General features: G+C 40.7%; 1 protein-coding gene across 2 annotated transcripts in view; it reads left to right on the top strand.

The window, feature by feature from the left end:
* Nucleotides 1-16,083, top strand: part of srbd1 (S1 RNA binding domain 1) — a 35,922-nt gene extending 19,839 nt beyond the window's left edge. For both annotated transcript variants that reach the window (XM_028423250.1, XM_028423248.1), the window contains 6 exons: nucleotides 1,584-1,666; nucleotides 8,299-8,405; nucleotides 9,824-9,991; nucleotides 10,381-10,530; nucleotides 13,525-13,709; nucleotides 15,483-16,083. In XM_028423250.1, the coding sequence (XP_028279051.1) occupies nucleotides 1,584-1,666; nucleotides 8,299-8,405; nucleotides 9,824-9,991; nucleotides 10,381-10,530; nucleotides 13,525-13,709; nucleotides 15,483-15,775 (986 nt within the window). In that variant the 3' untranslated portion in view covers nucleotides 15,776-16,083. The remainder of the gene's footprint in view (nucleotides 1-1,583; nucleotides 1,667-8,298; nucleotides 8,406-9,823; nucleotides 9,992-10,380; nucleotides 10,531-13,524; nucleotides 13,710-15,482) is intronic.
* Nucleotides 16,084-25,901: the final 9,818 nt, after the last annotated feature.

Below are 25,901 nucleotides of genomic sequence, written 5' to 3'. Positions count from 1 at the left end.
TTGTTGGTGCTTATTAGACCCTTATCTGTGGCAGAATCACTGATGTTGCTGGCCTTGATGACAACAACAACAATAATTTAATATTTTTATTATTATGATAAATTCATACTGTTGCCAAGAATTCTCCTCAGTGGAATATGGGTTTTATGCAGAATTAAAAAAAAATGCATCAAGTTTTGGAGAGCAAAACATTTTTGAATTATCCTTCGGTTTCATGTGGTTGCCAGCACAGAGAGCTGCAGAAAGTCAAATTTATAACTCTAAAGGGCTTAAAGGCAACACTTCTTTGTTTTGCTGTTTGTTGTGTTTGTCTCCATATGTAAGAAGGGCTTAGAATTTCAGTGTATACAGAATTGTGAATTTAGGGCACCTTACCTTGATTATTGTGAGATCAGGGACACCTTGTGGTGATAGACAATATTTCATTCTTCAGCTGTGATGAGGGATGTGTCAGAACGGAGCCTTCATCTGTGGCTGCTTTCTTCATTGCTTCCCATTTTTGTATTACTGTGTTTGGCTCAAAAACTTTTAATTAGTGCTGGAAAGTTATGCTTCACTCCTTTTACAAATCAGCTCTTCTCAGAGAGTGAGAGAGAGAGAGAGAGAGAGAGGGGGAAAGGGAAGAGGCAGAGACTGGATAGATGGAAAGAGTATTGAAGAGTTTTGGTGGTGTACTGAGCAAGGCTAGGGTTGAAACTCCATCCCTGTCTAAATATTATCTCAGGCAGCAGCCTCCTGCCGCAGCCAGAGGAGAGAGAGGAGAGCCATTGATTCCAGACATACTCCCACCATTACATCCCATCCTTCTCTTTGTCTCTCTGTTCCGCCTCACAGATCTAAATCTGATGCGTCTTATGCGGCATGCTAAATCTATGCTGACAACTGAAATTCAAACATACTTATAGTGCATGCATACAAACAGTGGCAGCCAGCTGCAGATGAAGGACATAGGAAAGGACACACTGTCTTTTGAATGACTATTGGGTTTTTAACCCTTGATTAAGTATATGTAGCCATTTTCCATCCTTTAATTGTACTCTATTTAGCAAGTTAAAGGGACATGCACAAAGAAATAATCTTATGTCCTAACACCGAGAGCTGCTGCATCCCTTGTCCTTTGCAGGCAGCCAAAGAGAACAGTTGTTTATTGTGTCATACTCCCCCTCTGTGTGTGTGTTGGGAGTGTGTGAAGTCATGTCTATGTGAGGATGGTTGTTTGTAATTTTTCTCCCTGTCACTGGGCCTTGCCAACTTAATCATGACTTCATCTGCAACAGCACGCTGAAGCCTTATGCACACTAGAGTTAATCAAACGTACTTTGGTCAATGTATTTATTTGTGTGCCACAATTGACTGTGTGTGCCAGCTTCAGCATCTATCAGGAAGCTAAATGACAGGTGCAGAGAGTCCAGTTGAATGCCAGCTTTAATTATTATTACCGGGGTAGGAGGAATGACAATTAGGTCTGGCCTGCCCTAAGGGCACAATCCTAATATGTGGATAATTTGCATATTCAGCAATTATAAATCATATGGATTTGCATATTCAATAACTTGCTGTGTGTGTGTGTGTGTGTGAAAAAGTGTCGATTGGAAGACGTGTTCAAGATCCACTGGCTGAGCTTGTGAAGATAGACCCTAAACACATTGGCATTGGAACTTATCAGGTAAGCATTTTTCCATTTTGTGTTGTCTGCTGTGGTACATTTATAGTTTTTTTGTTTGTTATTAATTTGTTAATATTGCTTTACTGGGTGAGTCCTAACAAAGAATTTCTTTTGTAAAAAATGGGGTTAAGAGCAGTGGCCAGAAGGTATAGCAGAACAAATGTAGGGAAAAAGTTAAGAGGCAAGCAGCGAAGTAGTTAAACTTGGCTGAGGGCTGTGTCAACAGATGATGCTAAGAATGACTAATTCAATTAATGGAGATCAGGCTTGACGTATGTTTGGACATTTGCTAGTGCGATTGCCCCTCTCTAGTCATATGTATTTCATTGTGTGTGCAGACGAAGCAAGAGTTAGCATAATGTTACTTGCATAGCTTACAAGTGTGTATGTAATTGCATGAGAAAGGCAAGATAAGCATTAGCTCAGCGCATCATCAGCCATGAATGCAGTCATTTTCTCTATTTATCAAAGAGTATGAGGGGATGGAAATGGGAATAAGAAGGGTCTGAGGATGACAAAGGAAAATCAAATGTGGTCAGATTATCAAACTGGCAGCAATACATTGTAGAACTAAAGAAAAATAGTGATGAAAGCCACAGAATCTAGTATATACAAATTTTCATATTCACTAATAAAGCCTCTTGTACAGGCTGTGTTGGTAACGGTGTGTCTTTGGCTGATATCTGTCTTGCTTTTTAGCATTTAATGACTAAAACTCAGAGAACAACCTTTTCTGTGGTAGAGAATATTTAACAAGAACAAGAATCCAACACTGTAAAGGAAAAAAGAGCCTCAGCATATAACCACTCTCAATGTCAAGGAGAAGAGTAGGAAAAGGGGGTTAAAAAGGACAGCAGAGGGTGACAAAAGTCAAAGGAAAAGAAGTGATGGGGATTTAAGTATGAGAGGAAAAATCAACATTTGAGAGTGAAAAGAGCAGGTCACACAATTGTGCAAGGGTTTGTGTGTATGTGTATGTGATTGAGTGTGTTGGGTCACAGGCCCATGTCTCTCATCAAGTCCTAACCAGGCTCTCTGGGGTGCTTAGGGTTCTGCACCTCCCGCTTTCAGATCATGTGACTAGGTCAACAAATGATAATATAACTGGGTAAATAAACTCTCAGTGCTGACAGATATGAGATGGGACATCATTTTGACCTGTGTGAGAGCTCAGACAAACACACACACATTGCAGAGTCAGTGCTTAGGTGTGTATTCCCTTGCATGTGCCTATACATGTGTGTTAGTGTATGCACGATTGTGAGCATATGTGAGAAAAGTGCACTCATGCATATATGTGTGTTTTCTAGCAAGTTCTTGTGATTCATGGCGTTGTGAGTGTTCTGAAAGTTTATTGCCATTAGACCCAAAAAGCATAAGGGCAGATGTAACTCTAGACAGCTGGCACAGCATGAGCGCGCTCTCTCTCCCTATGCTGACCTAGTGAGTGACAGCTCTGAAAGAAAGGCGGAAATGAGCTGAGGGCTAAAAAAGTGAGGCCCATTAAAATCAGATTGGATGTAAGTATTGGTGTGGGAACACTGTTTTCACTATAACACCACCGGCTGACAAGTTTTTTTTCTGGCTAGAGATTTCGCCAGATGCATGTCTGAATGGAGAGCCTGGCTTATTACTTTTATTTTAATTTAGTTGTTACAGCACACTGCATTTAGAAGCCACTTATATTATTATAGCTTTAAGATAAATTGTTACAGTTGAGTTCATTTACATGGATAAACATTTAGGTGCCTTGTGCCCCTGATAATTAGACACTAGGAAGATGTGGCCTTTGAACAAGTCCTTCATCTGTCAATCAGCTCATTATGTTGCATTGGTCTGTTGACAGCTGGGTAATCCCCAGAGCCGTGAAACTAACTGCTACTGGAAAATACACACAGAGACACACACTGCTGTGTAAGAAAACATTGCCTGCCAGCCGGATATTAAAGAAACTGTCACTCTTCCCCTCTCTCTTAACCATTCTACTTCCCTCACTCCAGCTTTATTCTTAAATTTCCCTGCCCCAATCCTAATCCTAATCTACCATTTATCTTTCATGTCATGTTTTCATCTATCTTTTACACGTAGTGGGCGTATACTTTTGTCTGGAAAGGGCCATGTTAGGCAAAGAGGCTGCGTGCTCAGATCAGTTAAGACTGGTATCAAAATATTTGGAATGCAAATACTTTAACACTGGGATGAGTGCCATATTGATTGTAAAATATGTCAGCAGAGGAAGTGGACCTATGTGCATAGACCTTGTTGAAATAAATAAATAAGGTTTTGCAGAGTAAAGGTCTTTTTACCGATAGCGAGTGTCTTTCTATCTAACTAGGTCACTAGAAAAACGGCATCTTCATGTACATTTGTACTGACTTACAGGAATTTAAGGTTGGTGGGAGTGATGTCACTTTCACACAGATCCTGTAGCATTGTGTGTGTGTGCGCGCTTGCCAGCTTGAAAATGTGTATGTGTCAGCTTTAGCATCTTTCACTCTTGAATGGTTGTGCCTTCAGGGGAGACAGGAGCAGGCACAGCGTTTGGAAGGAAGAAGAGCTAAGAAATGGAGGCTCGACAGTGATTGATAGTTCCCGCCTCGACTTTTCGAGTCGTGGGAAAAAAACCACACTCTTAAGGATTCCAACAGTGGCAGAAGCTGCCAAACATTGTCTGATAGTATTTTAATTATTTCCTTTAGATTTGTTACAGCATGTTTTTGAGTGTCCGACTGTTTACTGAGTTTAAGGCGAATTAAGCTTTCCTTGTGTAATAGATGTGCACAAGCCCATGCCAATTACCAACTTCAACAAGTAATAATGCATTTGCTGGCTGTTGTAATGTCAGGCTACTAATTATTTTGCTGTCTGGTTTACATTCAACGCATTTAACGGGGTTGGTTGAGTTTCAGTGTTAAAACTTGTAGCAGTAAATCTGCACAATGATGTCACAAGCTTTATCTAGACGGAAATTAAACCAGTAGTTAAAAGGGTAAAACTTACATCAGAATACTAGATGGATATATGCTAAAAGGAAAGGTAGCCTGGGCCATCTTCACCATAAAAGAAAGCAAGTAACATGTTCTGTTTAGCAGTCCCTGTGTGTGCGTGTGCGTGCGTGTGCGTGCGTGTACATGCGTGAGAGAAAACATATGGGCATAAACACCAGTCATAAATCAACAGCTGAAAGTGATATGACAGCACGGAGATGGTTTTATGTTTTTCCAACACCTTTCATGAAAGCCTAATGGCTATTTTTCAACTTCCTGAACAATGACACACAAATATACCCAGCCAAGCCTACATGCCTAGAATAGCACACGGTATTCAGGAGGAAGTTCTCAGAGACCTTAAAGAAGTTGTCATTCTAAGAGAACATGACCTTCAAATAACCTCAGGCATTGTTCATTTGTACATAGTCCACTGATTATCTCAGGGTGAAAGATATCAAATACAGAAATACAGCAGCAGATTCAATTCTATGTCTCTCACAAACTCAGTGAGCACATATGATTTTTTTTTTTCATATTTGTTTTCAGAAGACAGTTTTGGAATTGTTCTGACCCTGGAAGTTTCTCTGCAGCATATATAGTCGAATGTTTTAAATAAAGCTGGATTTAGAAGAATACTTCTGTTGCAACATCCTTCATCTACTGATAATGACTTTTATCAACAAGAGCAGGCTACTTAAGACACTTTCATTCTCCAGCTAATAGAGGTATTTAAATTAGCACCTCATTCAATGTGGTTGAAGCAGGATCTTCAGTACACCATTGTCACTTTATATGTACAGATAGATGCCCCTCATCTGTTTCACATTCAGCATTCCATTACTTGAGAAAGAACTGGTCTTACAAATACAACAGACTGAACAAAAATCTTATGTTCACCTTCCATCATTTACTTCCCCGAGGCTCTCAGTGCATGCAGCCATTCTGGCTCCTCCATGGGTCTGGTTGCCAAACTCTGGCATCGCTCATCCGCTGTCAGTGTGAAGACTTCTGCCATCAGTGTCACTGCGCCTCAACCCTAAGCAATTACTTTTGCTCTGGCTTTAGATTATACATATGCATGCCATGCATGTGTTTCAGTTTTATCACCTTCAAAAAAAAGTTTTTTAATTTTGTCTCAACTGTATTTTTCACCACTGTTTTTAGCTCCCTCTCTCTATCTGATTGACATGTGGTAACTCGCAGCGTTAAATAGTCGAGGTGCAGACAGAAGCACTTTGTTCATCCATATTGGGTGGTTAAATGTAGCTGGTTTCTGGCCAATGCAAGCATGACCTTCACACATAGGGATCCAGTTCATTGGTTCTGAATTATTTGAGGTTTGGGGTTCTAGAGTTGTGACCAAGGAATGAGGGAGTGGAGGTGATTTTAAACTGGATAGTAGCAGAATATCTATCTTTTCTTCCTTGTATATATCAATATCTCTGGTCTCTTACCTTGCCATTTGCAGTAAAGTAAAATTCAGAGTGAAAATGTCAGAGGGACATAGGTTAACAGCATAAGCAGGGAAAAAAGTGGCATACACGTATTGACAGATACAAAGCTACAGGAAAGCTACATGGAGTCCCATACTGTCTACATGGCAGGATAACCCCCTTGATATGACCAAATACTGAGTTTTCTCACTTGAGATGCATTGCCAGGCTTTTAATGCAGCTGTCTTTAGCTGCTGTTTGTTTGTGGCTCTTTCTGCCTTCAGTCTTGTGTTCTGTACATTAAAAGTGTGTTTTGTACATTAAAAGCATTCTCTGTTGGGTTGTGATTAGATGACTGACTTGTCCATTGAAGAATGCCTCAGTTCCTTGCCTTGCGAAACTCTTGGGTAGCTGTTACTGTATGTTTTAAGTCTTTGGCCATCTGCAATATAAAATTGCAGATCTGTTAGAGCAGAACCTGCTTGTTTTATGTAGCAGTTACTGTCTTCAACTGCTATTGGTGCAATCGTCTTGCTTGGTTTTCTCCTTAACCACACCTTTCTATTCAAGACGTGGCATCTAAAAAGACAGCATTATGAATTATAAAAAGTCATTTTTTTATTTGTTTCACTGGTGTCGGTCTTTGGTCTAGATCTGATTATGATTGCATTCCTGTTTGCAGTACATCTTGCTTTAGTGTCTGGAAGTGAAATGTTCTTAAAGTTGGGTTACAGTTTCAGTTGAGTTTATCCCATCCCTAATTAAGTTATGCACTGTGGTGCACATGCACCTCTGTGTTCAGTCTTACAATAGCTTAGATATTCCTGCACTGCTCCCACCTCTATAAGGTTTCAATAAGAATGTGAGAACACATTCATCAGCCTTTTACTGCAGGTTAAAACTCACACTGCTTCACACACCTCCACCTTTCTCGTGTGAAAACATTCTTCTCTGGTGTGACATTACGGGTGATTTCCTTTTTGTCCTCTCCAATTAACTCTGACTGTCTTCTCTTCTTATATCCACTCAGCAGAAATCATAAATCTTTCAGTCTAAGTTTTATGGGAAGGTTTTGCTGTTTGGAAAGTTATTTTTATTGTCTCCAAAATGCCCCTGGCTACAGTGCCACAGCGATCATACTCTCGGGGTGTTGTGTTGCATCTACGTCTTCCCATCTTTATCTTTACACATTTTTATCCATGTGTGCCAGCTACTGAAATTATAAATGATTGTTTCATTCATAAAAAAAGGCTACACGTATGACCATAGGCCACTGCTGAAACTATGTATTGGAGTTCTGTGTGTTCTTTTAGTCATAGATGCTGAACCCTCCTTCTCTGTCCTCATCTGTCCTGCTGTCTTGTTAATGCTGACAGAGGAGGGTGTGTTTGTTAGCTGGCATTGTTGTTCTGTTTACAAGTCAGTGTTTGTTCAGAGCTTGATCAAGTTACGGGACAACCCATGCTTGTGTCAGTCACGTTAATATACAACACACAAAACATGCGCTTGCGCTGACACACACACACGTGCACAGCGAACAGTAGTCTAGTTTAGAGTGTCAGTTAATCCTCAAGCAGTTGCTGAGGCATCAGTCTCCAGTTGAACTCTTTGGTTTTTGGCACTGTCACACAGCCCACAGGCTTCTTTTTGTCTGAGGACAAATGCTTAACTGAATATTGTCTTTAATTGTATTTGGGAGTTTTGTTTCTCTCCTCTTCTCTCCCCTGCTCTTCTCTTCGCTTCTCCCTGCTCCTTATTAGGAAAAAGACTGCAGTCCTTTTGGAAAATATGTCCTGATGAATGGTTGATTGGTTGGTGGTGTAAAAAGTGTGGAGAGTTCATTTGGAGGATCTTTATCGACAGAGTGCTACACACAAGAACATTCTATTAGAGGAAACATTCGTTAATGAGCCAAACTAAACATTCTCTGCTCTCTTTTTCTTTCTCGCTCTCTCTGTCTGTCAATCAACTCTCTGTCTTCCCCTCTTGGAATATTTCTCTACCCCTTACTTATTGTATCACCTTTTACTGTCAGTATTTCTAATGTCCTTGTTCATATGTGAATGCCTATTTTTATTTCCCTTGGAAGCAGTTATTTCATATTTTCTCTGGTGTTCTATTTTTGTTGTGATTATTTATTCAGTGGCAGTATCCATGTGTGTTTTACGTTGAAATAATCTATTTGGTTTCGTTAAATGTGTTTTTATAGCATGATGTGTCAGCGGGAGCTCTGAAGGCAGCACTGGATGGCGTTGTGGAGGAGTGTGTGAGCTTTGTGGGTGTGGACATCAACATCTGCTCCGAGGTGCTCATGAGGTAGATGATACAGAAAGACACATATTTTTAAGCACTAAAAACATTATTGACACTAATTTTATTTATTTATCTACTTCACACAAAGGTCAGCAAACAGAAAAACGGATAACCTAGTGCCCCTCTCAGATAACAGTGGCACCTGGCAGAAAGGCTGCCCTGGTCCTTGGAGATCATCAGTCTTCTGAGTATTTGGCTGCCTTAGATACTTCTCATTAGAAGAAGTTTATCATCTATTTTCTTGGTTACCAGGGGGACACACGATTGGTTACCTGAGTCAGAGCAACAGTGGAAAAACTAAACCGTTTCTGAAAAGATAAGAGAGTTTCAATTAGAAGTGCACTGGGTGGCAGCATAAGAAAGATTTACTGCCTGAAAAAATAGGCTGGGTGCTTTTGCTGTGTCCCCTGTGTCCCCACTGGAAACAGTTTTAAAAAAAATGTTTTTTAAAAAAACCTTAAAAAAAATCACTGTATGAACACTAAAGTGCCTGAAACCTTTGCATATACTTACATACAAGAGCATAAGCTCTTACAAATGCAGATACTCAAATTCTGAAAAAGTGATGAAGTAGGGCTCAGACCTCTGACATACTTTCCTGTAGCAGTCACAACATGGCAAAGCTTCATTCACACTCATGCACAGGCGCAGGCTCGATGCATACACATACACAAACACAGAAATGACCTGCCAGTTTTTCTGTTTAGACTAATGCTTCACACCCTGGCCCTGCTTACTGAGTGGAATTAACAGAGAGAATAAAGTAGACATACACATAGAAACATACAATGAGAGGAGAAGACGTTTTGTACATGTGTGCATATATTTACAGAATTGGAATACTACTTTAACACACTTCTGAAAAACCTTTACAGTGCACACAACTCACAAGTGCAAATTTGACGCACACACACACACACACACACACGCACACACACACTTTCGTGCAGTAGAAACAAATAGTATGAAATGAGCTGCCATTAGCTGTAAGGCAGGCATCAGGTCATCTGTTTACCTGTCTGCTCGGCAAGTGAGCTTTTTCCATTCCTGCTAGCCACATATACATATGTATATACACACAGACGTGTTGATGACTGAGGTATTATGTGGAGTGTTGACATAGCATAGTGTGTTTTAGCACCATGGACATTAACAGAGCTGACCTAATTAAGGTTTAAACCACCTCACTTCTTTATGCCACCAAAACTGGACAAATATACTTACTAAGTACTGGCTCATGTGTATCTCTTGTGCTTCCAGTGCTCATTCAAATGGCAGGTCACAGTCTCAAAATCTGCTGTGTTTGTTTGTGTATCAAATGAATCTGTTGTGGACAGTGCATTCATCATATACCACAATGTTGCAGTAATTCCAAAATGGTATTTTTTTCTGCTAAATTTCTTGATGTTTTTTTTCCTTAGGCATGTAGCAGGCCTAAATGCAGGCACTGCAAGAAATCTGGCAGAGTGGAGAGAGCAGAAGGGTCCCTTTATCAATAGGGAGCAACTTAAACTTGTCAAAGGCATGGGACCAAAGACCTATCAGCAGTGTGTTGGCTTCATCAGAATCAACCCCCAAACCATACAGAGGTAGATGCAGTATGTACACTTTCACAAAGCCACAAAAGGTTGCATTGTTATATGTTGCTGTTTCACAGTTCAGTTTTTTAATCTATTTCTAATTAAAGGGTCAGCTGTCACATAAGTGTCAAAATATCTCATGTATTCCATTTTCACTGCAGTGATTGGTGCAAACAAAATGAATTAATCACAGCTGTATTGGCTTGTAAGCATTAATCTTAGAGGTCAGTAAAATAAATAAATAAACCTGCATTCACAGCAGGATACTACTAGAGGAAATGTAAAAATGCTTATTTTTGTTATTTGATGAATCAGCCCTTTGATAAACAGTTATGAAGGGTGTCTAAGACTTGGACTACCTCATGAATTTAAAATGCATTTCTTTCTTGTCAAAACAGTGTCAAACCCTCACTTCAGCCTGCACCCACATTGCCAGAGAAACCAGTGGCTAAGAAGAGCAAAGGGAAGACCAGTGTCAATATACCCACCTCATTTAACCCCCTGGACCAGACCTGCATACACCCAGAATCCTACTATGTGGCACAGAGGTACAGGACACACACAAACATAAAAAGAGATGCACACACGTGTGTGAAGCAGCGTACCCCACTGGCCAAAGCATGTTCAGGATAAGATGGAGTTGATTTTGACACCATCTCATATGGGGATGGTTAGAGTAGTGGAGGGCTCTGATTTGATTTACGCAGACATGGGATACAAGAGAGGAGGCGTTGGTTTGTATGTGTGCTCATCAGTGGCTGTGTGTCCTTGTGTGAGAAATGATTGTTAGCGCTGCTGATGCTGATATCAAAAGCACATTGAACATCTGCCCAAGAGTTCTATGTCCTGCGTGTGTGTGTGTGTGTGAGGGGAGAGACTGAGAGACAGATGGATGGACAAAGAGAGAGAGAGAAAGAGCCCTCTCTCCTGCAGCTGTAGTCACTCAACTGTGTTTAGTCTACATAAGTTCTGACACTAGTGGCTTTAAGCATTGCTCCCCTGTTGATGTGCCTTTAATGGCCTCAGTACATGTGTGTGGGGGGAGTATGCCTCTATGCAGATAGATTAATGTTGCATGTGCGACCATGTGTCTTTGTAAATTTATGTGTCTGTGTGTTGAATATAGATGCCAATGGATAGTTGTCAGCCCCATTCTTTTTTTTTATTACCTCTTTTCCTCTGTTGTATTTATATCCTTTTTTTCCACACAGTGCATTTAAAACTTTTTCAGTATTATTTCCTTTCCCTGTTAACATCTTGCTATTCTTTCAGTGTCTCTTCTATAGATATACTTATTTATTTTCTGGCATGTTCTCTGCCAATCTAGGATTGTCGATGATTTTCATCTACAACTGATGAAAACAGATTTGTAGGGAGGGTTGTGAAGGAATGCTATATCTATAAATGTGTGTGTGTCTCTATAGTGTATAAGGAATATCATGTTCATCACATTAGTGAAACTGGATCCTCCATTACTGCTCACAGCCCACACATCAACCCCTTTTTGTAACTATATACCTCACACACGCACACAAGCAGGAACACAAAGGCACAGACACGATTTTTCCACCTTTGTTTCAGAAATGGTGTGAATTGTTTGATGAAAGTTAAACTTCTCTGTAAAGATTATAAGGTATTCACCTGATCTATGTTTTCAGAATATTTCACATTAGAATACTACTGACACACTCTTATAAGAAAGTTAAGTCCACTCTGTGAAATAATAATTATTAATCTGGTGTGAGGTAAAGGGGCTCCCCTCTGTGACGAATATTTCTCTGATAATAACAGCCAGAGTCCAATATTTCTATAACACAAGACAGAGTGAGCTCTTGCTGTGGGCCTGGTTAAAATCTATATTATAGCCCACCCAACACCACATTCACACAGACATGCACACACAGTGTTGGTAGTAATTATATAAGTATGAACCCAACAGTGGTGGAGGCCTCTGGACCCCTGGTACCCCTTAAGTACTAACATACACCAGTGAAAAATGAGAGGTGCAGCGCACACACCTGACAGTGGAACTCAACTAAATCCAAATGGATCTCTCCTGTGCTTTCCTTTCCTCTCAGACACTAAATATTTATTGATAGTTAGGTGTAAGAGATGGTCCTAAACTTTCCTTAACATGCTGTGTCTTAACTCTCGGACCTCATAAGTTTGCCTAGTTTTAGATATGATCAGGGAAAACCTTAAACTTCTGCTCTTGGGAATTATGCAAGATAGCTGGGGACAACTTATTTGATACTTCCAGTAAGATAAGTAATTGACTGTCTCCAAGTTTTTTCAACTTCATATCCCTGTCTGGGTTCCGAACAGGCAAGCCATGTGGTATGTTTAGACCACTAAGCCATCAAGACACAACTACTTCTTTTCCTGCAAAGAGATATATGGTTGGAAAGTTTAGAAGCTCAGGGAGACACAAGAGAGAAGAAGCTAGTGCAAGGCAGACATCCATTTTGGTCCAAAGGTGTTGTTTCCTCACCACAAAGCCATTTCTGGCACATAGTCAGCTACTATTTTGTACCGATCTAGCTTGCTGGTGTTGAGGGATTGATTCCGCTTGTCTCCCTCTTTTGGACAGCAGACAGTGACTTCAACGGTGAGGGGCCTCTCAACTCACAGCTGTCTCATACATAGTTTGTACACAAGCTGTTTCATGTTACATCGGTACTGTTCCTCCTAGTTCCAAACGAGCATTTCTAAAAAACATTGTGTATGAATCAACTTTGTGTGTGAGTGTGTGTGTGTGTGTGTGTGTGTGTGTATGTTGTTGTAAGTATGTATGTACACCTGTTCTGTCCATCATGGGGTGGACAGCTGCTGAGTCTGTTTGGCGTCAGGCTGCCAGTGAGCGACATCCATCATGGACGCTGCCCAGCTGGTCCACACAGGAACACATGCATACAGACAAATGCATTCACATCTATCACCAGCTGTGCCAAGTGCCTACTGTAATATATACAATTTGCACAAAACGTGAGACACACACATTTGCTACTTCAGCTTTTAGGCCATTGTGTCATTCTGTCTGTTTAGAGTACGGGCTGGCTAATTAGTTTGGATTTATATCTCAGGCTTAGTGATCTGGAAATGGTGCAACCCTACGTGCTGTCTAGACATTATGTGGTAGGACTTGATTCTAGAATAAAGCGATACCAGTGTGGCTGACAGACTGGCAGTTGACAGATGGATAAACAGTCCAACCTTAACGCAGTGAAGGCAGTTTCATGAGACAAGGTGTCAGGGTGTTTACAGCCAACTGTGGATTTACCTGATTTACCAGGGGGGTGTATTTGGGACATGTGCATGTTTTTTAGAACACAAACTGCCCCCTTGGCATCTCATGCATTTGTTTGTATTACTCATACTCTTTCCCCCCACCTCACACTCAGTTTACCTGCATTACTTTCTTTTTTTCCCCTTGCATCTTTTACGGTTCTCTTTTTTTCTCATGTTTTTTTTTTTAGCTGCCAGTGTTTTCAGTCTTTGCTGCAAAATGTACATTTTTTCTTATATACCACCATCCTGTTTAGATTTATTTCCCTTGTGGGTGGGACTGTGGACCAGATCGGGAGTGCCGACCTACGACACTGTGTAGAGAGAAAGGTCAGAACCAGCTCTGTGGAGGAACTGGCCTTTACCCTGGACACCACACCGGAGACACTCAAACTCATCATAGATGGCCTGACGGAGCCCCCTGGGTTTGACATGCGACAAAGTAAGTCACACACTCACTCAACAAATGTTTTCACATAAGCATCAAACCTTCCAATGGGAAATAATGTGATGTATCAATATAACATTTATGCAGGTTTTAAAACGATTTGATGTTTTAAACCATGAGGGGAATTAAAGCAAAATGTGCAGAAAGTTTTCTTCTGCATGTATAGCGTTGCAGTTTTGTTTAATCTGAGATAGATTAACAATGTAGCTTTCATGTTACTTATCTTAATAATCATTTGTCTTGGAACAGTGTAAATTTATTTATTTTGAATCCAGACCTAGTAGTGCTATGTAGAGTCAGCAGACGAGCCAGCGTCTGGCCAGCCAGTTAGTCAGAACATGCAATTTGAAAAACAAAAAAAGAAATATATAGACATTTGCTGATGAACAGTAAATTGTAAGAAATCTAGATCAGACAAAACCACAGTTGAATATGCTCCTCTGTGTCTCTCTGTGTTTAATATGATAATATTTCATAGACCGCCCTTATCTTCAAAACATCACAGTAACCTTTCTCTCATCTTTCCTCCATAGTATCGCTTATAGGTCCCTGCGGACTGATAGAAAATCAAACTTGTATGTGTCCAGCGCTTTGACTGGTTTGCTAGTTACAACACACATTGGGTTTTCTTGCCTTTACTATAATAGGCATGTCTTGGCAGTGTAACTCGATAGGATCTGACAGTGCTGTGGCTTCCTCCCTGTAGCCCAACAATGCAAGCAGTATGTTTCTGACAGGGTGTGATGGGTCCAGCAGACTGTTGTTGGACAGAGTTTCTGTACAGATACACACAAAGAACTCTGTTTTTCTCCTTAATCTCAAGCCTAGTTCCGCCTCCTATAAGCATGCAAATAAAGCTACTGTGTCTACACAGTAACAAAACTTTATATTTAGTTTTGCCCATGTTTTCATTATGTGAATGTGCAAGTATTTGAAAAAGGGTTATGTGTAATATATTTAACAGCCTTATTCAGCCTTAACAAAACAATATAACAAGCCATAGAAAACCCTTATTGTGTCCTGAATAAAATTAATAAGAGTCTATGTTCTGCATTAAATTAAGAGACTTTCCATTTTGCAAAACTACACTGATTTAAAATACAAATAAAGCCTCTTGAGGTGGAAAAACAAAAGATGAAAGTTCAAATATCCATCTCATTTTCAGACCAATCAAAAGTTAAATACTGAATCATTCTTTTTTTTTTTTTCAATCAGGTTCTACTTTTTTATACAGTTTCATGTGGTGAGGAAAACAGTCCAGCATTGATACCCAGTTAGTGCTGGCTTACACTTCTCAAAATTAAGGAACGCGGCTTCACGGTTCATTCTCAGGTTGGCCCTATTCAGTTGCACTACACTACGCTTGGCCTCCTAGCCAGCGTTCAGCTGAGTAAACAGATGGGCTGAAGCTACCGCATGAAATCACTGCTGTGGGGAGGATAATTGGACCAGACTATTTCCTGGAGTGCAAGCCTTCCTTGTTTGTGTTAATGTCACAGAAAGGGAAAAGATTTCATGAACAGGCGAAGTGGAAAATGGGGGTTAACACAATCCTGTGAAATATAGACGTATGCAGAGATAATTGTTGAGAAGCAGCTCAACGTGTAGTTTCTGCCCCAGCCTCTAATGTTTCTACATCCTCTCTCAACTCTCCTCAAAATATTTGTTACTAGCTTTCACCAAAAAGCTTAATTTTGTTTTTGATTTCTCTCCCGTATTTTTATGTAGCTATTTTGTATTTCTGACCGCTGTCTCTGCTATCCCTAGATTTTGGGAAGGCCGACTTTAAGCGTGGCATTGTCTCAATGAGTGACCTGCGAGTGGGCGCAGTGCTAACAGGCCGGGTGGACAACACAACTCTGTTCGGGGCTTTTGTAGATATCGGTGTTGGCCGCTCAGGCCTCATCCATAAGAGCAACATCACCTTGGACAAGCTGCCTGTCAGTCAGCGCCGTCGCAGCCTGGCTCTGGGACCTGGGGAGCGGGTGGAGGTGCGGGTCCTGAATGTGGATGCTCAGAGAGGACGGATCGGGCTGGACCTGATCAGGGTCCTGCAATAAGTTTACTACACAGTCATGATTACTATTGTCCAATGGGATAGGAACTATGACAGAAAACAACACAACAAAAGCTACTGATAGACAAATATGCTCTGGTGATTACAGTGATGGTGGATAAGAACTGATCACAAGCAGAGCTGACACATTATGTTAACAGAAAACCTGTTAAATGTATTTATAGGAGTGGCCTATAATCTAGATGTAATACCATAGAATTGAAAATTTGCTTAATTTGCAAAGACCTGCAGTTTTCAAATTGTCTGCAGAATTAGTCAAATCTAAGTATTTGACTAAATAATCCAACTCCAAGAAAAGCTGTAAAAAAAATGTCTGTTTTATTTGTTTAGGTGTTTTTCTAAGTGTGGTGCGTTCGTCAGAACGGAACACTAAACCTAAGACTGCTGTGTTGTGATAGCAGACAGTAATGGCTAGGACTGAAAGCGATTGTTGCACTTGCAGGTTGGTGTTCAAATACCTCTTCCAAACGTTTTGTTGTGTACTCTTCAAAATACTTTGTATGTTTTCATTTTTGTACAAGTCAAGGACTCAACATGTTCTCCATAAAAGGTTTGAAATGGTTCCCTCTGCAGTTGAGATTTTGACATTAAAATATTCCTTATTTCCCTTGTTTACTTTGATGTATATTTTGTCAAAACAAAGATCTCAGCAATATTTTTTTATTAGTGTGACCTGCATGTTTAAGGGAAAATGCAGGATGATGGAAAGAGGAAAGAAGACACCAGCTAATGATCAGGTTTGTCCTGTGAAAAAGCAGAATAGGTTGTGGTGGTGGGGGGTGGAGACTGAGGTAGCAGGAAGAGGTGGGAGTGTTTCTATCTCCCAGGCTGCAGTAAAGCCTGAAGGCTTTTTAGGCATGGTCCCAGACACAATTATCCTACGACACACACACACAAACTCAGACTAATCAGCTGCTTCAAAATTAATCCCAGACTCCCCATCCACATTATCTAATTTGTTTGTTTTTATGAAACTGGAATAAATAAAAAAAAAAATACATAAAATATGGTTCTGAGAAAGCCTGAGGTCTCCTGTGCACAACCTTCTACTGGATGCAGAATACATAATCACTGTTAGTGCTGCAGCTTCGCTGGCTTCCCCTTTGGGGGAACAAATGGAATATATTGTAGCCACACAAACACAAAGAGGTATTCGATCAAGATTAATCAGTAGTGGCAGTTTGCTTAGTGATGATCAGAGAAAAATGCACACATACAGCCCTGATTCACAAACTGCATTGCCTTCTTCATGCATTCATTTTTTGGAAATCTGCTCTAATCACGGTGCCTTATTTCATTTGACACTGACTCCTCTTGCCATTAAGTCGTCTTTTTGTTTGCTCTGATCTCATATCCTGTAGCTTGGCTCTTGTTTTGGTCTGGGTGAACACTTATATTCATGTGAGTAAACACAGGTTCCCTCAGCACCATTCCTGCTTTTCCTGCCTTTAATTTTCCTCCCTCTGCTAAACGTGAGCACACAGATGGGACAGGCAATCTGGCAGCCAGCTACTGTTGCCCCTTGGAGTTTTTGTCAAACACTGACCAGTAATGAGCCTGTGATAAGAAGCAGTGTAACTGCGGGAGTAGTTGTGTGTGTTCTGTTATCCTCTGCTGCACTGCTTCTCAGCTGTTGTGTTGCTGGAGTGAGCTCAGGTGTGCTTAGAGGTTTTGGTGAAGTGTGAAGAAAATTGATGGTAAGCAAGCTGTTAAAGTTGGTTGTTGAGTCTTTCGTGAGTCTGGCTATTAAAAGTCAAATTAACAAAGAAAAACATTCCAAATGTTCATGCAGGGATCCCGTTTGTCGTCTTTTATGTGCGATCCAGCCATGGAGGCACTAGTGGGTACAAACATGTCTTAACTTTTTTCACACAGAAGCAGAAAATAGCTCTTGTAGCTAGTAAATGCAACCTGCTAAGACAGCACTGAGTGGAGAATATAGCGTTCTGTGTTGTTCTTGGACTTCTTCGACCACCTGTCAAAAAAAGTATTAGACGTCTGAAATACAATAATCAGCCCATACAGGAAGCTCTGATATCTAGTGAAGAAAGGATTGGTGTAATGTAAAAAAGCCACAGGGAAAATAATATTGAAAAATTGTTGCCTCTTGTTGAATAGCTACCCTGCCCCTGGGTGTCAATTGTAGACAGTTTTTTAAAGTTTTATGACATTTGATAGACATTTTAGATGCTTCTTTGTTTTAAAGAAAGGCGGTAGAAATGTGTAACATGGCAGAAAGTCCATACCCATTACAACCCGTACACCAGAACTACATGTGTGTGATCACATTAGTGGTAAAAAACCAGAGCACAAGTGAGAGGAATTTTAATGCGAGAACCACAAATTACATTTTCTTGTCTCATTTGTCAAAGCTGAAAGCAAACCTCTTTCAAATTTAAGAAAAACTGAACTCTCTTTCATAGTCCTGCTTTCCAGTGTTAGGTGACATACTGAAGAATTCCAGATAGCCAGAGGGGTGAGAAAGTCTTTGGCTTTTTGGGATCACAAGTGAAAAACAGGAGTGGAGTATAGACAGGAGTGTAGAGGAGAGATGGATGAATGGAGGTAGGAGAGAGAGGGATGGAATGAGACAGGAAATGAAAGGCTTTCTCCGGTTTCACTCCCTGTGACCTCATCAGTGTGATCATGGGTTTTATGAGCTTTCCCTCTCGACGCCCACACACCACCTCACACGTGCCAGGACACACACACACACAGAGAGTCACACACACTTCGGACCCTATATTTCATTCACTGGCTCAGAGACAAACACACGGTACATGTGTTTTTGTCTCTCTGTCTGTTCCTTTTCTCACACTCTCCTTCAACCTTTCACATACTTCATCAAACGCCAGGATGTTCAAAAAGGGCTGACATTAGCTCAGAGCTGCTAATACACAATTACTGACAGAGGGAAGAAACATGTCTTTATTATAGATTGTATAATGGAATTATAAGGCTAGATATGATACATATGTACATACACTGCAAGGATGATGATGAGGCTTCTCATCACCAAAAGACCTCCCCAGTGAGCTGAAAAATAAATGGCTGTAAATGAGAAAGTGGCAAAATGTCCTGGATTGTTATCATAGCTTCTTTTGCTCAATGCATCTTTGAAGCACTTCTTTTATGTGGATTGTCTCGTACTCATTTTCATGTCCCAACTGCCTGCCAACCAATTTTTAAACAATGGTTTTGTCACTTACAGTTCTGTTTCTAGCAGCTCCACCACTTGTCACCTCAAAGTGGTAAATGCCTTAAGACTGTGTTTATTTTAATCATTATTATGTTTTTCGGAGAAAAGAAACTGAATGGAAAGTCCTGTTCACTGTGATTGCAAACTGGCTAAATATTTTCATAGGTGCGAGGTCTTCACGATGCACCTTCCACAGTCTCCCCATTCAGAATGAGATGAGAGCCTTATTCAGACTTCTAGTCCAGCCTGTTCTTTTGGCACATCCCCATTGTTCTGCACAAATCAGAATTATGTGACTGACACAAAAAGTAAATGGGAACAGGAAGAACCAGAAATCATAGGTCAGTTTCAGTTTTTCTTTGTATATATGTAGAAGTCATCATTTCTACATATTGTATGTAAATTTTTTATCATCATCCTGGTTGCTTAAGAGCAGCAAAGCATTCTACTTCACATAGCCATTCAGGCAAAAAGCAAACCAGTTCAATAGGCTTATTTTAACTGGATGTTGTGACAGATACAAGAGCTTCTCCTCAGCTTCAACTACACACCGCTTATATGCTGAATAGAATTTTAAACACAGATACATCACTGTATACATGGCTTCCTCCAGAGTAGCACAGTTAGATCCGCTCAGGGACAACAAGGCCTCTTCCTGTTCCCGGGTCATGACCACTGTTGGTGCTTACAGTGATTGACAGCCGAATGTTTGGGTTAGGCTGCCACCTCTGGGGATTTACAGGCAAAAGCCTCTGTACACCTCCAATGTGGAACACTGGTTAGATCTCTTAAATATATACAGAGACTTCTAGTATCAAAGCATGCCCATTCACATACAAACACATACAGGCATGGTTTCCAGACATGCCCCTCCATCCTCCCTGCTGACACATGTACAGAATATATATCTCATTGACATATCTCATGTCAATCCCACAGGGAACACTCTGGGACCGTAGCGACCTTATGTTAGGAAGAGGAAGGAAGTGGGAGCTTAGGGGGAATTCATTTACACTCAATGTACATCATATAGGACAGAAAACTTGTTTTGTAGTTCTGATTGGATAAGGGCTTTCAATGTATTTTTTTGGAATTTGTGTAATTACTGATCTGGTCTTTGTGATAATATGATGTATGTATATCATGTCACCTGCTTTGTCTTACCTGATATTTAATATTTACTCAAACCTTTGTCCTAATGTGCTGCCTTCTTTATTTGGGTGATATTATTAGATCATAATCACCAGCACTTCAGACCACTCAGGCTGTGGCAGCATCAGCTGCTACTGTATGAAAGGCCAAGTAACATCTCTCTTTTTGTAGACCCCTCAGGGCAAACGCAAGTTTAGCTAGCTTTGGCACTTGTTTGTTTAGCTGTGTGTTTCAGCAAGCCATTAATACTGAGACCTAATAGTGCTGTCAGTAGCATTAACACACATGGGAGCAATTTCCTAGACACAGATTACGCATGGATTTAGGCTGCCAGAGTAGTGCTTCCTGGAAGTGGATTTAACCTGCAGTTAAAATCTTAAGGGCGTGGTGCACCTTTTAGGGAACACAGATAATAAACCCAGCAAAAGTGAGCAAATTCCCTCTAGTAATTAAATACAAGTGAACAAAAGATTTTAGGAAGGCTTTGAGAATAAAATCTTTACCCCCTCTGTTTAGTCAATTTTAAGTAATTCAAAGGTGTTGAAGGCACAAGGTAAATTGCAGCTGATGTCAACATTTGGTAAACTAAATTATATGAGCTCAAAATCTGCAAAGAAAACCTTATAGTTTAATAATGCTTGCACAGATACACACCAAAACACCATGACAGGTAAGAGACTGGTGGAGTAACAATGGGGCATATTTTTGGGGCGTCGTCATTGATTTCTTTGTTTGATTTTTCTTTATCTAGTTTGTCTCCTGTAAAATCATCCCATATATATTGCTGCATGACACAAGACACACCCTTATTTGTAAGGCTGTAAGTGCAGCAGCTGGATTTTACAGTGTGTTTTGTAAAACCCTAGAGATCCCTGAAGAAGAAGCTAAATCCAACACAGTGGGCGTCTCCTTTGAAACCGATCAGAAAGCAGCATCTGTCATAAAAGGACAATAATGGGCTCTCATCAGATATGATGCATTTCGAAGTGCATAACACAGCTGGAGACCCAGGTATTTCTAAAAGAATTCACTTATGTATTTTACCTCCTACCAAATAGAAAACTAGGCAGCGAACAACAAAAAGAATATTCCACAAAGAGTTTGCCCCCAAGTCTGTTTCGCTGGTTTTTGTTCATTTTTCCCTGTGTAATGGTGGAGAAATATTGAACAATTTCTTTTCCCTCTGAGGAAAAATAGTGTTGAATGAACCCAGAGAAAAGAGCTACACAGATGGATTTTCTTTTGACTCCTTCTTTTTTTCCCTCAAGTAAATAATGAAATGTATACCACATACAGCAGTTCACCAAAGAGGAATAAGATGAGACTATTTTCAGAAGCCCGGCTCAGATTGCTCTTGGTAAATAAAATCACTTGCCTGCCGTCTTATTGAGCAAATCTTCTGCCTCCCGCAGTGTTCCCCAACCAGACATGCCTCTACCATATGATACAGTTGTGCCATGTTGCTGTGTGTGAACTTCTTACAATCTACCTACAGAGAGATCACACTGTGGAGCAGCCTTTATGATCTAATGGATGAAAAAATTACCCACTGTCTTTGATTAGCTGCAACTTAAGCAGTGCTGAAATTGGCCTTCTGACGTATGTACAGTTGTTTGTTTTGCCTCCCTGTCTTGGCAAAGCAGGCTTACAGACTGATTTTTTTCAGCTTAGCTCCAATATAAACTTTGCCATGGAAAAGTATGTCCATTCAGCTTTATGTCTTTTGTTAATTTATTGTGCTGCTTACACAGATAAAAAATGGCTGTAGAATCAGGAAAGGAAAAGAACGCCCCCCAACTCACTTACATGTGGATTCATTCCAGTGAAACCTGAGAAGGTAATTAAACATAATGAAGATCTATGCAGAACCAAATCGCCTGTGAGGGCTGGAGAGAAAGACAGGAAGAGCCTGAACCAGTCTGAGAGAGAGAAGGAAAGAGCGAGAGAGAAAGAGAGGTGTGGGTTCAGGACTTGTCTTGTTAGTGTGTGTGTGTTCACCTCACCTGCCTGTGGAAAAACCCATTGGTTTGGTGTGGTTTCCTGGGAATACACTTCCTCTCTGTTCCATCTGTTCCACCACACATCACCCAATCAATCGCTAACCTGATACTCATGCCGTTCATCCAGCCAGCCAATTGTAGGAGCCGACGGTGGTCATGTGATACTCCAGAGACAGTTGGCAGCCCATTTGTAATGTACAGTTAACTGTATAATGGTATTTCTGCTTCACTGGAAACCACTAGAGTTGTGTGTGTGTGTGTGTGTACGCTTGTCTCTGACGATCAATCCGCTGTTACATTCTTCAAGATTGCTGTGATATTCCTTGACAGTTCGCAGTATGTGCAGTGTGTGCGTACGTGTTTGCACACAAGGTATATCACATTGCATGCATTTCAGTCTGCATGCTGAGGATGCAATGTAAGTCAGTGTTGCCCATCCGACTTACGGTGTATGCACAGTGCCGTTACAGCCTGAAGTGTGAGACACCATTTGCATATACTAAGATGGACGAATCTGGTTTGCATACAGTTTTATTGGTAGGTAGTCAGTTTGTGTGCTGAAAGTAGAAAACGTACACCCCAAACGTCTGACTTACACAAATTAGCACATGGACCACTGTTGATAAACGGTTGCATAGTTTGAAACTCCAGCACACTCACCACCTAGACTGGTGCATGGTTATAACTTGCTTTAACTTCCTTTTCCAAAGCAAACAGGCCATGATTATAGTGGTGGAGCATGATCAGTTGTTAATGGTTTTCTAACAATCTCAGTGACAGTTTTCAGGCTGCCGCTGCAAAAGACTGTGGTGTTTTTCAGAAAACAGTGCTGCATAACAGCAAAAATAAGTTGTTGGAAAGAGAGGAGTGAGGCAAGAGGGATTGAAAAAGGAAGGAGCTAAAAAGAGGGGAAAATACTGCGAAGTGTACGGTGCAGGTATCAAAGGTTAAAACAATTTGTTCTTCAAAATTTAAATTCAGTTGGCCCTACTGAATCAGTCTACTAATCAGTCTCTAAATGTATTAAACATAATATGATGCTACACTATTTAAAGCAGCACTAAAATAAGCCGCCATCTTCCTGTAGCTTTGTGACAACAACGATGCAAACTCTTGTTTAAAATATATGCTTATAAAGAGGGAGTGGACCGCAATGTACCAGTTGTTAGAGCCCACAGTGGTTTTAAAAATATGTTAAAATATGTTGCTAAGTGAGCCATATTGTCATCATGCCTCAAGCTGCCCAGTCCCTGCCAGACACAAATATTGAGCCCAGATTCAAAACTGGCACATAAGCTGAGGATCCACTGGCACGCTGTGGGCATGTTGAGTACATTTCAGGGTATCAAACACCTTCTTAGACCTGAAAACGATTGTTTATGGAGCTGATTAATTTGTGTGTATGTGTGTGGACATTGTGGAAATAGATTTTCTCACCAGTCGTATTTATGATGGATTCGTGAAGAGAAGCGAGAGAGAGAGAGAGAGAGAGCTGAAAAAAGAGTGATGAATGAGAAACAGTTTTAGTCATCATGCTCTATCTCCTGAGCCTCTTTGTGTGTTGTGGTCTGCTCACTGAGAGCCAAGTGGGGATGAGGAGATTGCTTGTGTGTGTGTGTGTGTGTGTGTCTGCATGTATGCATGTGTGTTGGTCTTTGCAAGGGCTTCTGGTAATGTGCTTCTTTGTGCGTCTGTGTGTGCTTGTGTGGTATTGCTGACGGAGAACAGCTTAGAGGGGGCATGCCAGACGTATAAAGGCTGCCAGAGTCTTCCACACACACTCCAACAGGAGCCATCATTATTAATACTTTAGTGAGAGAGCCATCCTGATGTGGGGCCAATTTAGGCCCACCATTACATATAAAACTATCCCAGAAGCCTCTGCTCCTGAATGGCCAGCTGGCAGGTAGTGTAGGAGAGGAATCCATCCAATTACCTCTCCTCGTCTCTGTTTTGTGCTGGCCTGCTGAGAGAGAAAGGGTTTCCAATTTTCTCTGGTCTCATTTTTGCAGCTTTGCTCATTGTTTCTGTCAGTTATAATATTTTTATACTTACCAAATATTCTCTGATCTTTTGACACCGCAGTATTACAGCAAAGGCACACAGAGGTAGAATGACTGATCACTGATGAGGAAACAGACTATAAACAACCCAGCAGTTTTGTTGCATGGCTCTGTGTTGGTTAAAGATGGACGCGCCCTCTGTAACGTCTTGATGGATAGATTTCCTGATGGGAGGTTTTCAAGGCTCAGTGTGGTGACTCTGGTTACCGAAGATTTGAAGATTATTTGGAAGCAGAACACTTTTTAGCACTTTTTTACTGATAGAAGTGGAGTTTTGATGAAAAATAAGAGTATATGTCTAATGTGGACTTCATATCTACGTACATTAGTTATTCAAAGTTTACTAACCACCATTACATTTTACATAAAGCCACAGGTAAGTAAGGCGAAGGCATGACACACTGGGTAGGTAAATAAATGCATCAGTCAATCTGAAGACTTCATACAACACCAGCTCTGTATGTACCTATACACACAGCACCTATACTGTGTGTGTGTGTGTGTGCAGCTCTGGCTCACTGCCATCCTGTTGTAGTTACAGGAACTCAGTATCCTGGATTGAAGCAATATGTTTCTTTGTTTTAGAAGCTGGCAATAGCACATCATGGTCAGACTCACACATACTCTCTGTCACACAAACATACATACAATTGAACAGACTATAATTCTCAGACTAATTATGTTAGTAGTGGACAAAATGTGAGCTCAAACTTGGCTCGTGTGCGTTGTGATGGATAGTGCGCTCAGTATTCTGGAGTAGAGTTCATAATATTTACCCAGATACCACAGGAAATGAATAGCTTGCAGTCGGCCGTTTTAATTTACACATTTCTCAGACCTCTTTTTTCGGCAGTTTTGTTTAAATGACTGAGAACATTATCCCCGTCTCCCTTTGTTTTATTTTTTCTTGTGTCACTCAGGTCTACACTCTCGAGCTTTTAACAAGAGTATAAAAAAAAACCTGATCAACAGAGTGAAACAGATCAAAACAGAGCAGTCAGCTTCAGAAGAGCAGAGCAGAATATTCAACATGGGAATGTAATAAATTGATTTATTGACAGGTGCTAGCAGAGGCGTGACGGCATACACGATACCTGAGGCTGTGAGATTTTACACTGCCTCTGCTTGGCTTTTTCACCTGGGAAAGGAAGCTTTGCTGTAACAGAAACCCTACTACCTAGGGCACTATACACACACACACCCACACACATAAAGAAACACACCGGCTGTAACAGTTGTACAAATTTTATACTTTATTTTTCAATTGATTTATTTCTGTTAGTGTGTCTCAACCTGTGCATAAACAGGGCCATGTTAATACGTCTGTACATCTCTGCTTGTGTGTGAGTATGTTCGACTCCTTTTTCTGTTTTTAAACCTAATTTTGTGGATTTATGCTTTTGCATTATAGGTACAAAGTGTTTCATTTGTCATCTGTCAGGTGGCAGATTATTAAGGTGCGTACGATAAATATAAGACAAGAGGCAACAGCAGGAGATAGCTGAGTGGGTTGAGAGAGAAATTTGAGATGGTCAGACTTCACCTGGAGGCGGAGCTGGTTGCCTTGGGGCCATGAGCCGTCACTCACAGCAGGAGTACGCATGTTGTTCCCAGGCCCTTTTGCTCAGGTGAGACTGAGGAGACGAGTGTGAGGGGGAAATAGAAAGAGTAACAGAGTAATGTTTTTTCATACAT

This window comes from Parambassis ranga, chromosome 15 (genome assembly GCF_900634625.1).
Source record: "Parambassis ranga chromosome 15, fParRan2.1, whole genome shotgun sequence".
In the NCBI taxonomy this organism is placed as follows: Eukaryota; Metazoa; Chordata; class Actinopteri; family Ambassidae; genus Parambassis; species Parambassis ranga.
Note: the sequence above shows the minus strand (reverse complement) of the source record. Positions and strands in the feature narration are given on the sequence as shown.